This window comes from Eriocheir sinensis, chromosome 67 (assembly GCF_024679095.1).
Source record: "Eriocheir sinensis breed Jianghai 21 chromosome 67, ASM2467909v1, whole genome shotgun sequence".
Classification (NCBI taxonomy): Eukaryota; Metazoa; Arthropoda; class Malacostraca; order Decapoda; family Varunidae; genus Eriocheir; species Eriocheir sinensis.
Window position 1 is genome coordinate 2,133,419 of NC_066575.1, and position 18,027 is coordinate 2,151,445.

At 46.8% G+C, this 18,027-nt stretch overlaps 2 protein-coding genes across 18 annotated transcripts; both read right to left on the minus strand.

Moving 5' to 3' along the window:
* Positions 1 to 307: 307 nt before the first annotated feature.
* LOC126987921 (retinol dehydrogenase 12-like) lies at positions 308 to 10,471 on the minus strand. Of its 3 annotated transcripts, none has more exons than XM_050845518.1 (9): positions 10,312 to 10,471; positions 8,256 to 8,418; positions 6,860 to 6,952; positions 6,175 to 6,302; positions 5,291 to 5,405; positions 4,131 to 4,322; positions 3,883 to 3,995; positions 2,467 to 2,556; positions 308 to 1,534 (listed from the first exon to the last, which is right to left on the minus strand). In XM_050845518.1, the coding sequence occupies exons 2-9, from the start codon at positions 8,389 to 8,391 to the stop codon at positions 1,430 to 1,432; spliced, it is 972 nt and encodes a 323-aa protein (XP_050701475.1). In that variant the 5' UTR covers positions 8,392 to 8,418; positions 10,312 to 10,471; the 3' UTR covers positions 308 to 1,429. The 3 variants fall into 3 exon arrangements, with proteins under 3 accessions (XP_050701475.1, XP_050701476.1, XP_050701477.1); XM_050845519.1 differs by having other exon boundaries at positions 8,256 to 8,518; positions 10,312 to 10,413; XM_050845520.1 differs by lacking the exon at positions 10,312 to 10,471 and adding an exon at positions 9,737 to 9,754.
* Positions 10,472 to 12,621: 2,150 nt separating this feature from the next.
* Positions 12,622 to 14,961, minus strand: LOC126987919 (titin-like). 15 transcript variants are annotated; one of them, XM_050845514.1, is made up of 3 exons: positions 13,726 to 14,961; positions 13,666 to 13,695; positions 12,622 to 13,575 (listed from the first exon to the last, which is right to left on the minus strand). In XM_050845514.1, the coding sequence occupies exons 1-3, from the start codon at positions 14,944 to 14,946 to the stop codon at positions 12,754 to 12,756; spliced, it is 2,073 nt and encodes a 690-aa protein (XP_050701471.1). In that variant the 5' UTR covers positions 14,947 to 14,961; the 3' UTR covers positions 12,622 to 12,753. The 15 variants fall into 15 exon arrangements, with proteins under 15 accessions (XP_050701471.1, XP_050701473.1, XP_050701470.1 ...); XM_050845516.1 differs by having other exon boundaries at positions 12,622 to 13,515; positions 13,636 to 13,695; XM_050845513.1 differs by having other exon boundaries at positions 12,622 to 13,545; positions 13,636 to 13,695.
* Positions 14,962 to 18,027: the final 3,066 nt, after the last annotated feature.

Consider the following 18,027-nt stretch of genomic DNA (forward strand, 5'->3'; position numbering starts at 1 on the left):
TGGCACCTCCATCTTCAACAACCTTTGAAGGAGACTTGCTTTAGGGTCATTTCATTATTATTGCATGAATATTCCTTGGTTGATGGTTACATTTAGCTGAATAATCCCCAGGTGGCAGGTGACAGGTGAATATTCCTCAGGTGATTGGTGGCAGGCGGGTGGATCGCTGCCAAGGAATCTATTAAAACCCCTGTCTCACCTATCCGCAAACGCGTCAAGACCCGAGTCGTAAAAAATAATGGTCTTTTTTCATTGTCGGCGATCAAAATCGGCGGCATGCCGCGAGTGATGTGAATATAACCCACTCTTGCAGACGAAAGATGTTTATTTACCAAAAAGTTTCGATGGACGTTGCCACCATCTTCAGTGAGGAATGTTAGTACAAAAATCATTTTATAGAGGGAAAACGGATAAACATGAGAAGGCGGGGTGGGACAAGGATGGGTAGGAAAATTTGACTACCACATGCTGTCCTGAAGACTATCTATCAACCCGGACTTTAGATTCTCTCTAAAAAGATGAGCTCGGGGGGGAGGCGGGGGGGGGAAGCATGAGCCAAGCAAGGCGGCGCTACTATAAAAATATTTGCCTATGCCATAACACGAAAACATGCACACACCACAACATACATACAAGCGCACATCAAAACTACGCAAAGTAAGCCTCTCGATCTCATATTACAAGAAACAGAATAAACAGAAACAAGAAAAAAAGAATAAGAGAAGTTAGTTATTTTGAAGTGTCATAAAGAAATAATTTACAAACACAATTAACATTTTATCAATAACTTCTGCTACTTACTATTAAGATTTTGCGCGATATTTCCGTCCCTCTGTAAATATCAAATGACTCTGAGAGATAAAATAAAGTTTCAATCTTCTTTTATCATTTCACCTTAAAAAATCTTCATTCCCATTTACTGTTTATTTTCCTTTCTCAAGTCCTTCATTCATTCTCATCAGTTTCTTTATCTTTTTTTTTTTATTACTTCCATTATTTATTTTTCCAGTTTCCTCCTGTCTGGTAGTGCTTCTCTCTTCCTTCTATACTTCCTCCTCGTCTCGCGTCTATATAGTCCGTTCATCTTCGTCTGTGTCCGTGTATGCAAGGTTTCCCGTCCGTCTCCCTTCAGTTCTTCCTCCTCTTCTCACGCCCGTACAGACCCTTTTATCTCCGTCCGTGTCCGTGTATGCAAGTTTTCCCGTTTATGTCGTCCCGCCTGATAATGTGTATGCCAGTTTTCCCGTCCGTGGCTCCTCCCGTCCATCTGTCCGTCCCGTGTCGTCTCGCCTGGTAATGCTTCTCTTTCCTCTCTACTTCCTCTTTTTATCACGTTTGTATAGTCCCTTTCATCTCCGTCCGTGTCCGTGTATGCCAGTTTTCCCGTCCGTGGCTCCTCCCGTCCATCTGTCCGTCACGTGTCCTCCGTCTAGTAGTGCTTCTCCCCCGCCTGCAGCTTCACGTCCACCTCGCTGGCCTCCCACACCTGCTTGGCCAACTTCTGTGAGCGGCCCAGATCCGTTGTTTGGGCCTCCTGCAGGATAGAAACGGTCAGCCTTAATTTTTTTTCATATTGATAGACAGGCCAAGGACTTTACGATAGGATGTCAGGGTTATTATTTTTTTTTAATGATAGACAGGCTAAGGAGTTTAGAATAGGATGTAAGCCTTATTATTTTCGTTCTTAATGAAAGAGAGAGACCAAGAACTTTACGATTAAACGTTTGCCTTATTTTTTCTTAAGTAATGGTAGACAGACTTAAGGATAGAATGTCAACCTTATTAGTTTTTTTTCTTAATGATGGATACAGATCAAGGAAAAAAAAAAAGACATATCAACACGCTGGTCTCGTGAAGAAGACAGAATACACCAAAGAACGTTTAAATTTAGCTCCAACGTTGTTTTGGTAGTCACTTCTTTGAAAGAGTAAGACACAGGAAGGAGGAAATACGGTTTAGGAGAGGTTGTGCAGAGCGTGAGAGTACCAGTTTGACCAGCGTGAAACATTTCCCCAAGCTCCTTTACGTGTCATTGTAAGAAGAGGAGGAGAGGAGAGGAGAGGAGAGGAGAGGAGAGAAGAGAAAAGAGGAAAAGAGAAGAGAGAGGAAGAGGAGAAGGGGGGGGGGGGAGGAGGAGTTGTATGTCCATGTCAGTCAAGAAAGCATAACTCCCTGAAGTATAATGTGAACGCTATATGAAGCTTATACTACAAACAGTTTACAGCGTTCATCCTCCCTTGCCTCCCCTTAGTCTTTGTTCCATAATTCATAAGGTGGCTGTTGTGTGCATGGGTACAAGTCACCCAAGAAAGGAAATTCCACCTCACAACATGAAATAAACAAAAAATGAAACTGTTCAAAACATTCTCCATTCATGAGTTACCAGAGTATGATCGTTTTAGCATTCGTCCACTCTCTTCTGTCGTTTATAAGGCGGTCGATATTTCCTGGGGTAACAGCACCTACCTTGCAGTCGACGAGGTATTTGCCACTGACTCCTTCCAGCTCTTCAGACACAGCGGCGTGCAGGATGGTCTGGGCCCCTTGTGTTGCGTCCTGAGGGAAGGGAGAGACGTCGGTGCTAGAGAGAGGCGTTGAAGGGAAGCGACAAAGGGGGAATGGAATAAGGGAGAAGGAAGGAAGGAAGGATCAGAGGGAGATGAGGCGTTGAAGAAAGGGAAGGGTAGGAAGGGAAAGGGAGAAGGGAAGGTGTCAGGATCAGAGTGGAGAAAGGTATTGGAGGAGGAAGGAGGCAGGAGGGGAGTGAGAGGAGGGAGAAGGAAAAGACGTCGGGATTAGAAGGAGTGAGGAGGCAGGTGGGAGGTGAGAGAAGAGACAAAGTAACAAAAATGAGAAACAGAGGAAGGAGAGGCATTAGAAGAGGGAAGAGATAGGAGAGGGATGGAAAAAATAAGAGAAAAACGTCAGGGTAAGAAGCAAGACAGGCAATGGAGGAGGAAAGAGACAAAATGGCATGGAAGACGAGAGGAAGAAATGACATCAGGAAGAAAGGGAGAAGAGGCACTGAAGGAGGAGGAAGTATGCGGTGAGGGAGGAAAAAAAGGAAAAAGGAAGGGCAGACATCACGAAAACAATATAGCATGAGAGATTAAAAATGAATTATGGGTATAGAAGAGTTAGCAAATTACCGCATGACAGTACTGACATTGATATATAGAAATTCGACGGAAGGAAGATTCGCGGAGAGGAAGAGGAAAAGGAAAGAAAGTTATAAAAGCAATAAGGTAGAATGAAAGAGTGAGGAAGAGAGAGACATAAGGAAGGAGGAGGAAACATTGGAGGGGGAGGACGGGTGGACGTGAGGGAGGTAAGGGAGGGGGTTGAAGTGCGGTGTCTCTGATGAAGGAGTTTGTTTACAGCAGTGTGACGGAGGACTCTTTGAAGGTATTTGTTTACCTGGCTCGTGAGTGACACAGGTAAACGCCCTTAATCTGTGTTCGTGGAGTTCAGATGTTACTACTTTTGATTAAGAGAGAGAGAGAGAGAGAGAGAGAGAGAGAGAGAGAGAGAGAGAGAGAGAGAGAGAGAGAGAGAGAGAGAGAGAGAGAGAGAGAGAGAGAGAGAGAGAGAGAGAGAGAGAGAGAGAGAGAGAGAGAGAGAGAGAGAGAGAGAGAGAGAGAGAGAGAGAGAGAGAGAGAGAGAGAGAGACAAACAGAACGAGAAAGAGACAGAACGAGAAAGAGAGAAATGAACGGAAAAAAAGAACAGAAAGAAAAAAAATACATTGAATGATGTAAAAATAAAGAAAAAGGGCAAACCGAATCACGACGAAAACAATATATATAATAAATAAATAAGTAAATGAATAAATAAATAAATAAAGATCACGGAAATCCTCGACATAAAGCCAAACCGCCTTACCTTCCCCATGAGGTAGATAATCTTGCCCCACATCCACAGCTTCCACGTCACGTCGCCCTTGTAGAAGATCTCGGTGGTCACGCCTCCAGGGTGGACGCAGTTAGCGGTCACGCCTGCCGGAGGGACACACACAAACACTCTCAGCTACACACGCCCTCAGGATGTATTACAATAACTACCTATACCCACCAGTCTCCCCATTTTCCGTTATGCTCACCTCCTCCTCGCCCCACCTGTCCGAGCCTCACCTGTCCCCTGCAGCTTGTTGGTCAGCTCGAGCGTGAAGAGGATGTTGCAGAGCTTGGACTGGCCGTACGCCGTGAAGGAGGAGTAGTGGTCGTGCTCGAAGTTAAGGCAGTCGGGGTTGAGTTTGGTGACCTCGTCGTGGCTGTCCGAGGTGAGGATGACGATGCGACTCGGGGCGCTGCGCTTGATGAGGCCTGGCGAGGGGGAGGGAGAAAGAGAAGGTGAAGGTGGAGGAGGTGGAGTGTATTATTGCTGATCAATATGATTCTTAAGTGAATTGATCGTTTTCGCACAAACTACTTCTGCAGGAAGGTTGTGCCAGTGGCGGATGACTGTTTGAGAAATAACTCTGCTGATGTCAGTGCTGAATCGCTTCGCTTGAATTGTTTGACCATTGTTTCTTGTTCTCGAGTTAGTTTGGAGCGCTAAAAGGATGGACTGATCGACATTACTGAACTTGTATAAGTGTTTGAAGACCTGTATCAAGTCCCCCGCAATCGTCTCTTTGCCAACGTAAAGATTTGCTTGGGCCTTTTTTAATAGGGTTCTTAATAGGGTGGAGGTGGAGGAGAAATGTATTATCTACTTTTATTGATGAATCGTAAGAAGAAAAACTAGAGAAGGGAGGATCATTGATCAGCCCTCTTTTATTGATGTGTTGAAAGGAGAAGAGGTAGCGAAGTAAGGACCATTGATTTGTCTTCTCTTATTGATAGAAGTGGTAGAAGAGGTAGAGAAGGAAGCGTTTGCCATACTTTACTGATGAATTAAAAGAAAGGGTATACGTAAGGAAGGAGGAGAAATGGAGGAGGAGGAGGAAAAGGTGTGAATTATGAAAGGAAGACGTCGAGCGTTAAGAATGAACAATGGTAGATAGAAAAGAAACATGAGAGTAAGGAGGTAATATAGAGCGATGAATAGAAAGGAACTAACAGATGAAAAGGAAACAGAAAAAGAGCGAAAGGTAATTAAGAACAAGAAGAAAAAGGAAACAATAGAAGATGAAGACGAAACAGAAGAAGGAAAAAAACAAGAATCAGAAACAGAAGAAGACTGTGGTTTAATATAAAGCATTAATTAGAAAAGAAAGGAATAGAGGCGTTAGGGAGAAGAGAACAACACACATCACTCCACACATCACACAGCACTCCCCACTACCCACCGAGGAGCAGGTTGGTGAGGAGGAAGTGGCCGTAGTGGTTGGTTGCCATGGTGAGCTCAAGGCCATCCTTCGTCACCTCTCTCGTGGGGGGACCGACGATACCTGCGTTGTTGATCTGAAGGGAGAGGGACAGGTGGAGGTGATTAAGAAAACGTGAAGTAAGGGGAAATAAGGAAGAGGCGAAGATGGCGAGAAACTTAAAATTGAGGAAGACATGAAAAGGGAAAGGAAAGAAAGGGAAGAAACAGGTAAAAATGGAGAAACAAAGTGAAGAGGAATAGAATAAAGGAAAAGAAAGAAGAGGTTAAAAATTAAAACAAAGGGAGGTAGGGGATGAAGAAAGGCAAGAAGGGAAAGTGACCAGTTACGATGATGAAAAAAGTGGAGGAATGACGAAATTGAAAATGAAAAAGAGGTAAAGATGAAGAGTTAGAAAAAAAGAAGGAAGAAGGAAAGAAGAAAGTAGAGAATGGGGAGAGACCGGTAGTAAAGGTGATTAAGAAAACGTGAAGAGGAATGAAAAAAAATGGAAGATGAGGAGAAAATAAGTTACAAATAGCAGAAGAAGGGAAAGAAGAGGGAGGAACAGGTAAAAAGATGATAAAAGTGAAGAAGGATAAAAAAATAGATTAAAGATACGGAAGAGCAAAAGATGACAAGAAAAAATGAAAAAAAATAAAGAAGAAGGAAATAATAAAGAAAAGAAAAGGAGGAAGAGACAAGTTAAAAAATGGTTAAACACGTGAAGAAGGATGAAGTAAAGAAAAATAAGGAAGAAGCAATAATAATAATAATGAATAATGTAACGTAAGAAAATGAAGAAAGAAAAAACGAAGAGGGGAAAGAGATTGAAGGACACGCCTCCCTCCCCCCCCCACACTCACCAACAAGTGCAGCCTCTCCTCCTCCTTCAAGATCCTAGCGGCGAAGCGTCTGACGGAGGCGAGGTCAGACGTGTCCACCTGACGCACCACAGCCTCCCCCTTGCCACGCGCGTGTATCCTCACCTCGGCTGCGGGTGGGTGGGGGAAGAGGAGGAGGAGAAGGAGGAGGAATGGTGATGGAGAGAAGAAGGACGAGGAGGGAGGAAAAGGACGAGAAGTAGGAAGAAGAGGAGGTGGAAGACAAGGATTAGAGGGTATAGGACAGGGTGGAGAGGACGAGTAGGAAGAGGAGGAGAAAGAGCAGGATAAGGACGCAGAGGAGGAGGAGAAAGAAGAGGCATTATTCAAATTATTATGTACTCTCATGGGGTCAGTCAATCACGGGGCTATTTAGGGCCAAGAGATCCTGGTAACGTTGCTAGTTGGGGCCATGATGGAAGTTGAGGCCGTAAGGAGAGTCGAGGTCACAAGATTTACTTAAGGTCAAAAGGAGGGGCACATTCACTTAAATTTCGCCCATTACTTATCACCCAAACACACTTATCCTGTCATTCTTTTGTCGCACCTCCCCCCCTACCACCTACACACCACCTACACACACTCGCATACACACTTCACCCTCCACACACACTCCCCTCCCCTCCCCCACCACACTTCACTCTTCGTCCCGCCTTCCCCCACTCACCCGCCGCCCTCTCCGCCTTCTCCACATTCCTGCAGGCCATGATCACACGCGCCCCTCGGCTCACCAGGTCCTTCGCCGCCTCCTTGCCGATGCCTGTCACGACACAAACGTTACTTGCCGCGTGATCGAAGTGGGACGTAGAAAAAAATAAAGTAAATAAAGAATAAAAAAAACAGGCATTAGAAAAAGGAAGGGACTGTAGTGAGCTCAGGAAGGAAAGGGAAATAAATGAAAGGAAGAAGATAGGGAAAAAAAGTTACTTATCTCGTGCTCGAAGAAAATGGATAATATAGATAAGACTAACAGAAGAAGATAAGAGGAAGAGAAAGCAGGAAATAAGGATGTTAAGAATAAGATGAAAGTTTACCTAAGTGTGAAATCTCTGTGTAAATATTGACGAAGGAAGGAAGAGGAAAGAAAAACGGGTGAAAGATGATGATGATACGAAGAAGAGGGAGGAAGAGGGTTCACCACTCACACCTGCAGGAGTTCTATTAATAGTGCAAGGAGGAAGGAGAGGTGATGAGACAGAGGGAAGGCGATGACGAGGAGAGAGACAAGTGTTAGTGAAGGAAGGAACAAGGAAGAGAGGGAGAAAGAGAAGGTAAAAAGCAAACAGGAGAGACAATTTTTAGTGAACAGAGGAACAAGGAAGAGAGGAAGAGAGGAGGCAAAAAGCAAAAAGGAGAGAGACAAGTTTTAGTGGATAGAGGAACGGGAGAGAGGAAGAGAGAGAAGGTTAAAAGCAAAAGGAGAGAGCCAAGTTGTAGTGAATAGAGGAACGTGGGAGAGAGGAGGAGATAAGATAAAAAGCAAAAAGGAGAGAGACAAGTTTGGAGGAATAGTGGAGTGTCGAAATGTATACCAATGAATGCTAGGAATCGAACCAGTGTCTTAAGATTCGAAGGCCGGACACAATACCAACCGAGCCACTGATGAGCAAATGAAAGGTCACCGTGCCAGGGCCCACTTCGGCGACACAGCTTGACGCCCCAGCCCCCCCCCCACTGTGGACATGATGGTGGGGTGACCCCGTGCATTCTCGTAACACATGGCAAGGCTTTTAATGGATCCGGAGAGACACATACAGTGTTTATATGCGTCAGAGAAATTGCAAGACCACAGTCAAATATCTAAAAATTCACACCACTCGGTTGTCTACATTTTGAAACTTTTTACTGTTATCGAAGTCACTGATGAAAGAGAGAGTGTGTGGGAGAAGGAAAAAAACAAGTGGAGGAGGGCAAAGAGTTAATGGCTGGAAGGAAAAGGATAGTGTGAAAAAGGGAACGTAAAATATCAGGAGAGAGCAAAGTTTTCACACCTGCAGAAGCATAAACAAAAACATGAAAGAAAAAGGAGAAAGTGAGGCAGAGGAAGGGTGTCATCCACTCACCTGCCGAGGCCCCGGTGATGACGACAGTCTTGCCCTCCAGGGACGCCTTGGAGCCACACACGCCGGCCTGCCACCTGTACCACACCCTGAGCCCCATCACCAGCAGCACCAACGCGGCCGCCACCTCCGTCCACATGGTGCTGGCCGTCCTTCAACACGCGTCCTGCCCAGGGGAAGAGTGTGAACGACTGTCAACATCACTCGTGAAGAAGGGAACGGTGTCAATCTCGGTTCCGCCAGAAGAGAGATTGTCTTCCCTTGTCCTACCCGGGGAAAAGGGTGAATGATTGTCAACACCCATTGTAAAAGAAGAAAAGGTTCTCAATATTATTTCCAGTAGAATAGAGATTGTTTAGTCATTTTCTGCTGCTGGGAAGAGTGTGTAAAAGAGGAAAAGGCTGTCAATAATAGTTTTGGCAGCATAGAGATTGTCTGCCCATGTCCTGCCAGGGGAAAAGGGTGTGAACGATTGTCAACACCCATTATAAAAGAGGACAAGACCAAGCCTGTATGAATTTTTAGTGGACTTAAGTTATCAGAGGAGAAACAACACTTAGCGGAAGCTAATTGATCCGCTAACTGTTTCCAAAGTTAGCGAAAACGCTAATCAGCTAACGAAAAAGTTAGCTTCGCTAATTAGCGGATTAACTGAACCGTGCCCACCACTGGGTGGAAGGGGTGACAGTGACAAACAAGGGAGAGGAACAGTGAGGCAGGGTGAGGCAGGGTGGAAGGGGTGATTGACAAACAAGTAAGAGAAACAAGGAGGCAGGGCGGGTGATACAGTCTGAAGCAGGACATCCGCCGCCCTCACATCCCCTCAACTCGCATCCCTTCTGTCCCCTTCCTTGATCCTCACATACCTCGCCTCCCTTCCCTTCCCTCCCTTTCCTTCCCTTCCCTTCCCTCTCTTCCCTTGTTGTTGCTCCCCTCATCTTCATCTTCCTGTCCTCCTCTTTCTTCCCCTCCCTTGTTCCACCTCCTTTTCCTTTCTTCCTTCTCACCTCCCTCACCTTCCTCCTTCCCACTCCCTTACTTCAGCCTCATACCTATTCAACTTCTTTTCCCCACTCGATTAGATTCTCTCTCTCTCTCTCTCTCTCTCTCTCTCTCTCTCTCTCTCTCTCTCTCTCTCTCTCTCTCTCACACACACACACACACACACACACACACCGAGTTGTTATAATCTTGTTGAAACATTTGTTTATTTTTCTGTGTGTGCGTGTGTGCGCCCAGGTGCTTGTGTGTGTGTGTGTGTGTGTGTGTGTGTGTGTGTGTGTGTGTGTGAGTGTGTGTGAGAGAGAGAGAGAGAGAGAGAGAGAGAGAACGCTGAGTAAACTGATGCCTCATATCTTTACTCCCACTTCTCCATCTCTCCATCTCTCACTCACGAGCACTTTCCTCAATGGCTTCCCTTGCTTATGCCCCTTCTCCGTCCCTCTACTATCTTCACTCTTCCTAATGCTCTCAGCCTTCCTTACCCGTCACTCCTACGCTCCCTTCCTTTGTTATTCAGCCAAACACCTCCCTCCGCAACCCTGAACCCAAGGACACACGGGTGACAGCACTCCACCCTGCAGGACCTCACCACCACACCACCAAGACGACGATGTTGGCACTGACACTTAACATGGTGGTGGTGGTGGTGGAGAGTCTTATCTTCGTATTCGTGTATTAGTGTTTGCATGACAGTATTGAACACTTGTAAGAGGTGATTTTAGGAGTGGTCACGTAACGATTATTACACACGTTTCTGAACACCTTCATATACATACCAGCACGCACGAACACCAGCCTGGACACTTAAGCACGAACATCCAGTCAATCGTTGCTGCACAAACACACATCAACACACATAAATATACGTATGCTCCACACGTCCACGCCACCTACACACCTCCCACACACACACACACACACACACACACACACACACAACACAACACAACAGAAAACAACACAGCACGACAGAACACAATACAGCACAACAGAACGGAACATAACACAGCACGACAGAACAGAACACAACACAGCACAAAACAAAACAAAAACTTACAAGCAAAGAAGTGGAGGCAGAAGATGATACGAGAAGGAGGAGGAGGAGAATAAGGCAAGAGCGTTGGAGGTACTGCCTCACCCCAGGAGCGGCTAGCGAGCACTGCCTGGCCCTGGCATACCCATTACCCACCTGCCTCCCTGGACCCTGCCTCCCTACCTCCCTGTGCACGGCAGCCTCCCTTGATAAGTCTTTCATTAGGGAACCGCTTATCTCTCATCGCCCGCACTGCCCTCGCTCCGGCGGCGACTTGCACCTTATCACCCCCCTCCCTCACGTTCACACAGGATAGTATATAACAAAGCAGATGTCACAGGATACTGTTAAGCAAACAATGTAAAGGCACGACTATTCAAATTTTATGAGCAACCTTTACCAAAGTAATATCGAACTTTGTGTAATGTGTATCTCAACACTTTGATATATGTAAGGTAATTGAGTAGATGCACTCTGTGCCTCCAAATATACCTGAAGCATTCATATTGTAGTTGATGGATGAATTACATGACCAATTGTTCAATATATGAAGGTGCAAAGAGGTAATATCAAATTTCAAACTAATATATCGAACCTAACTTAACACTTCAGTGTTGCTTGGTCGGTAACCTAATGCCACAGAATTTAGCCTGTGGTTGCCAAAGTGTGGACTATCAGTTATGGGCTATTAACCTTTATTCTACTGCATGGTATACGTACGTAGAGCCCCTGATTAGATTTTTCTTTTACCTTTATTCCATATATGATTGCCATAACCAGAAAGAAATCACACACTAAATTTCCTATTAACATAATGCTCCATCTAAGCAACACTGGGTGATGAGAAAAAATGCTAAAATATGAAGATTCATTTCCAAACTGAAATTTTAGGTTCAAAATCTTATTTATTTTTTTCAGAGACGTTTCTGTCATTACATCATTTCACCCTACAATGAAACGTTATCTTCATCTTCAGCCATTAGTAGTTTACTTCATGACAAAGGCCTTTCCCTATGTTCCCCACCTCTCCCTGTTTGATGTTAGTGCATTCCATCCTGCTCTTGGAATTGCTCTAATATAATTTGTAATAAAATATAATGGTGTATATATACTTATACATTTGTATTATTGCCAATTTTTTTATTTATTTGTGGTAAAATATTCCAGAGCATTTCTTGCACCATTCAGCATACAGATGAATGTGTCATTTGGTGCATAATTTTTGTCATTTTCTTGCATAATTTACACTGGATTTGTGTTGTCAAGCCCAAGATGTGGTTGAGGTCATGACAGCATACATTTCTTGGAAGAGCTGCAGTGTCAGCTGGTGCCCTCTCATGTAAGACAACATTCACCATCAGATTTGAGTGAGCACAGTGTCACTTGTTGAAACTTCAGGTGTGATAGTTTGTCAGGATCTATCCTACAGTGATTCCTCAATGCTGTAATAACAGAAACATTGATAAAGTGAAGGAAAATGCGCCAATACCATATTTCACCACAAATCACAAGGCTGTCAGAAGTGGACAGGTGATTCATGAAACCAACACCACTATGCATATGTGAGATGATTATTATTTAACATTTCTTCTTGCACATTGCTGTGTATATATGTACTTGCAGCCTCACTAGTGGGGCTGGGCTCGGGCTGGGTAATGGACGTGCATGTGTACTATTTCTACAAAATAATGGTCATCTTGATCACTGGAGGGTTCTTTGCAGATTTGCCAAAGATTGGTTCTTACACTCCTACAAAATTAGCAACCTATTGCTTCTAAATTAGTAACCTAACCCTGTTAAATTAATAAGTCCCACTGGTTGTACTGACTCACCTCAATTTACGGGATTAGCCAGCACAGCATCAGTGGATAAATAACCATGGTGGTTACTTTTAACTCCTTAATAACCTAACCCAACCAAACCGGTTAGGGGTATGAATATTTCCTGAAATTCATTTACTGACCTTATCTCAATATCAGCCATTATAGGTCTCTGCTATGGGATGTTGGGTTCTTCATGTAAAGGGCGTCATGACAAAACAAGGTGTGACAATTTTTGTAAGATTGTTTTTGAGCTATAGGTGACTGCCACTCTTTGGGAGGGTCTGCATCAGGACTTATTAAGAGAAAACATGAACACGGATGGGGGCATGAGGATTTCTTAGAAATCAGTAGTTGTTGCTGTTTTACTGTTGAGGGTTCTTTTCTATTACACACACACACACACACACACACACACACATCAATGCCCTGGAATATTTCAGTGGCCGCAATCATATGTTAGAATCGTTATTGAAAACGAAGATACAATAAGAAAATATAGTTGGCTTTAATAAATGATCAGATATTAAGTAAGAAACAGTTAAGTAAGTAATCCCTGTGAAAACCCCGAAACATTCCCCTCTTGTTGCCACAACACTGTGTGGGCACTGACGCAGTTGCTACATGCGACACTGGCGTCAACACCTTAGCAACTCTTGGCCGGGGAAGCCCCTGACGCCGAAGCCGTTCCTTGATGTCGCCGCCGCCTGCGGGCCCTCAGGAGCTGCCGCTGGTGCTCGATCGCTGCCAGGCGGTTCTTGATATTGGCCTGGACGGCGCGCACCTCGGCGGGCGGCCCCGTGATGGTGACGCTGCGGGACTCCGTGTCGATGGCGGGCGGCACGGACACCCTCACGCCGGGGTGCTGCTGCTGCAGCTTCAGGAGCTCCTCGCCCCCGGGGCCCACCACGAGGCGCCGCTTGTTGGGCGCCACGTCCAGCACCGCCGTGGCCACGGCCTGCTGGCGGAGCCGTGCAGCCTCGCGTATCTGAGCCTCGATGGCCTGGAGGCGCGCGGCGACTTCCTGTGACGCGGCGGCCGCCTGGCTCTTGAGGCCCCTGAAGGTCACGTGGGCGTCGGCGTCCTTCGGCAGCGGCACCGCCACGTGCACGCCGGGGTAGTCCCGCCGCAGCTGCCGGACCGTGTCCCCGCGCGGGCCGATGACGTGCCTGCGTCTGGCCGGCGGCACCGGCAGCCGCACCGTCACCACGTCCTCCTGCCAGGACTGCCGCACGCTGTGGAGGGGCGGGCTGGGCGGGGCTGCCTTGGGCTGGGCCGGGGCGGGCTTCTTTTTCCTCCTGGTGACTTTCTCCGTAACATTCTTCACCACGGATTTGGCCTTTCCCTCATCAGCAGGAGTCATCGCCTTTCCTTTGGTCTCAGCCTCTGGCGCTGTCTTTCCCTTGACCTCAGCCTTTGCCACCGTCTTTCCCTTGACCTCAGCCTTTGCCACCGTCTTTCCCTTGACCTCAGCCTTTGGCACAGCCTTTCCTTTTGTCTCAGCCTTTGCCACCGTCTTTCCCTTGACCTCAGCCTTTGGCACCGCCTTTCCCTTGACCTCAGCCTTTGGCACCGCCTTTCCCTTGACCTCAGCCTTTGGCACCGCCCTTCCCTTGACCTCAGCCTTTGGCACAGCCTTTCCTTTTGTCTCAGCCTTTTGCGCCTTCTTCTTGACGTCAGTCTTGGCATCCGTCTTGTGTTCGTCTTTGACATGTGCGTCACCAGATGCCTTCAGCACATCTACGGCAGGGTCCAGCTTCTTGCGCCTCCTTTTCCTTTTCTTTTTCGTGACTGTCTTCCCCTCGAAGGGCAACGCCTCTGCCACCAGCAAGCTATTCTGCGGCTCTTCCCCCGCGAGACCCTCGGGGTCCTCGCTCACCACTTTGTCCTGCACAAACTCGCCAGGAACTTGCGGCTCGTCGGCCGCTTCCTCTGTTTTATCGGCGGCGTTGTTATCCGCATCATCATCTGTTCTTTCCAGCTCCGTGTTCTCTTCGCCACCGCCTTCTTCCTTCACTTCCTCACACTCCACATTCTCTGCGGTGGCCAACACGTTCATTTCCTCAGGATCTTGCTCCTCCACACACTCCACACAGTCGTCAGCAGCAGGGGGTAAGTCTGTAGGTGTAGACTCTGCGCCTACAGAATCATCATCCGTTGCCTTGCTGTCCTCCTCCTTCACCATCAACTCCTCCACATACTGTGCTGGCGTTGCCCAGCATTCCTCTTCATCGATCTCTTCAACAACTGCTGTCGCTGTTGTCCAAGTTTCCTCTATTACATCACTATCGGCTGCCGGGGTTGCCCAATCTTCCACCAGTGCCTCGCCGGCATCGACTTCAGGGGCATCCACAAAACAGTCGTCGCTTGGGCTTTCATGATGCCCATTAATCCCCTTCACCCAGCGGCGGACGAGGCGACGCGCGGCCACTAGGCCCAGAGACACCACCAGCGCCAGGATGACGCCCCAGCACAGGCGGGCCCCGAAAGCCTCGTGGTCGGCCTCGGCCTCGACCACCCGCTCCTCCAGGCAGGCAAGGAGCCGCCCTGCCTGGCGGGGCTGCAGCAGCAGCCGCCACCAGCAGGCCGACGCCTCGCCCGGCACCAGCCCACAAGCCTCCAGGGGGTCCAGAGGGGGACTGGGGCGCAGGGGGCCGAGCCACCCTTGGCGGGCCAGCATCTCCCGCGCCCGCCACACGTTGGTGGCGTGGAGGCCCTTGTCCTCCCACGCCTGCACCGCCTCGCACACCCGCGAGGCGGTGGTCGCGGCCTTCCACGCCGCGCCGCCGAGCAGGGCACCAAGGCCCAGCACGGCGCCCATGAGAGTGGCCTTCACCATGGCCTGTTTGACGGTCTTCTTGAATACGGTGTAGAGTTCCATTTCAATCTGAAGATGTGTATTTCAAAGTTAACCTTTGAATTGTAAAAGTACGGAGAGACGCTGCAAGGACCTTAGTGGAGAAAGGGGATGGTAACTTTGAGGGGGTTGGGGAACACACACACACACACACACACACACACACACACACACACACACACACACACACACACATATGCACACATACACACAGACACACACACACACACACACACACACACACACACACACACACACACACACACCGCTCCGGTAGCTCAATCGGTAGAGCGCTGCGCTGCAAGGCTTCACGGCCAAACAGGCGGCGGTTCGAGCCCCGCTCACGCCGGATTCTTTCCCTTGACTAGGAGTGGTTACTGTCCCCCCTTGAGCAAGGGAGATGGGGTGTGTGGTGTGTGAGGTCCTGGCAGTACCCGGGGATCGACGATAATGAGCACTTGCTCACGTTGGGAGGGCACCTGCTGGCGAAAGCGTCCAACTCGTGATCAGGCCTTGTTTTATTATTATTATTATTATTATTATTATTATTATTATTATTATTACTATTATTATTATTATTATTATTATTATTATTATTATTATTATTATTATTATTATTATTATTATTATTATTATTATTATTATTATTATTATTATTATTATTATCACTAGGCAAGAAGTCCAGGATGAGATTGGTAGGTTGAAGAAAAACAAATCGCCGGGCCGAGACGAAGTATTTCCACGGCTTCTGAAAGAGTGCAAGGATGTCCTCAGTGGCCCACTTACCGATATCTTTAAGGTGTCGGTAAATTCTGGGTATGTTCCCAATCAATGGAAAGTAGCTAATGTGACGCCGATTTTCAAAAAGGGAGACAAGTCAGCCACCTCAAATTATCGCCCAGTTAGTTTAACATCAGTTGTAGGAAAGATGTTGGAGTCAATTATACCCGGGAGCATTCGGGACCATCTAGAAAAGCATAATTTAATTCATGATTCACAGCATGGGTTCACAAAGGGCAGGTCTTGCCTTACTAATCTGTTGTCCTTCTACACTAAAGTAATCGAGGCGGTTGACCGAGATGAAAACTATGACATATTGTATCAAAATTTCAGGAAGGGTTCGACAAAGTTCCTCAACACCGGCTATTACTAAAATTACAGGCTCACGGCGTAGATGGCAAAGTTTTGAACTGGATCAGGGCTTGGCTTAGTGGTAGGAAGCAGAGAGTGCAAATCAATGGTAAAAAATCTGAATGGGGCAGTGTTACGAGTGGAGTCCCACAAGAGTCGGTGCTGGGTCCTTTGCTTTTTATTATTTACATCAGTGACTTGCACACAGGAATTAGTAGTGATGTCAGTAAGTTCGCAGATGATACCAAGATCGGTAGAGTAATCCAATCAGACAAGGACGCTGGCGTTCTCCAGGATTTTGACAGACTATATGATTGGGCGGGGAAGTGGCCGATGGAATTCTTTGTCGGGAAGTGTAGCATTTTGAGTGTAGGTAGGAATAACCCCTTACACAATTACTCCTTAAATGACACTCCTCTAAGCAGGTCTGGGCGTGAGAGAGACTTAGGAGTCCTAGAGCTGACCTCCGTCCTAGGGCTCAATGCATTCAGGCTAAAAATCGGGCCAACAGAGTACTGGGTTTCATATCAAGGAGCGTAAGCAATAGGAGCGCTGAAGTCATCCTCAAACTTTACTTAGCACTAGTTAGACCTCATCTCGATTATGCAGTTCAGTTCTGGTCCCCCTACTATAGAATGGATATCAAGATGTTAGAATCTGTACAGCGGAGGATGACAAAGATGATTCAGGGGGTGAGAAACTTGCCTTATGAAGACAGGCTGAAGCATTTAAATCTACACTCTCTAGAAAGGCGAAGGTTGCGAGGAGACTTGATCAAAGTCTATAAATGGATGAAGGGATTTAATAAAGCCAATAACTTAGATACATTCAAGAAAAGGTTAGATAAAGCCATGGATGGTGAGGTAAGGTGGGGTTGAGTGTACAGTGTTGAGTGTCTCTGAGTGGCTGGAGGAAGGAGAGGAGAAACAGGGAGGAGGAGAGGAAGAAGAAGTGGAGGAGGAGGAGGAGTAGGAGGGAGGCATTTCTGGTGTTGTCCATGTTCTTCAGGGTCAAAGAGTGAGCAGTTGGAGACTCCGTGGATGCCAGAAGAGTGAGGGACGAATTAGGTTCACGGGCCCGGCCAGAGTCAACAGAGAGAGAGGGGAGGAGGGTAAGGGGGGGGGGGAGAGGAGGGGGAAAGGGAAGTTCATGTCACCTCCTCCTCATCTAAAACACCTTGTCCATCATCCCACCTCCTTTCTCCTCCTCCTCCTCCTCCTCCCGTTATCTTTTCTTCTTCTCTTCTTCGTCTTTCTCTTCTTCCTCCTCTTCCTCCTTTTATCCCACTGTCTCTCTCTCTCTCTCTCTCTCTCTCTCTCTCTCTCTCTCTCTCTCTCTCTCTCTCTCTCTCTCTCTCTCTCTCTCTCTCATAGTGGACAAAATCAAGGTTACCTGCTTTATCACCTCACCTTTGTATTGTTTTCTACCTTTTAAGTCATCTTGTCACCGTCCACTTGCAGTTCCTAATAGTCATTCACTGCACTTCAACTTTATCTGGTTATCAGTGAGAGAGAGAGAGAGAGAGGTGGAAAAAAGAGAATAAGATCAGAAAAAAATATTGATAAGCTTAGATAAACAGAGAACGACAGATTAGATAAACAGAGAATAACAGAGAACAACAGGATCACAGAAACAAACATGACAAACGAAGTAAAATAAACAAACATTGAGACAAACAAAGACACAGGTAAAGAGAGACACACGTGCTTGTACTTACTTGTTACTTATTATTTACGACATACTTAATGGTCTGGCCCCCAGCAACAAGAACAATGAAAAGAAACGACTAGAATTAAAAGCATGATTCACTACCTTAGCGTATAATCGGTGGGAGGTTGTGGCGGTGATGGCAGAGGAAGTAGTGGTGGTGATGGTGGTGGTGATGGTCAAAGTAGGGAAGGTCGTGGTGGTGGTGATGATGGTTGTGCTGGT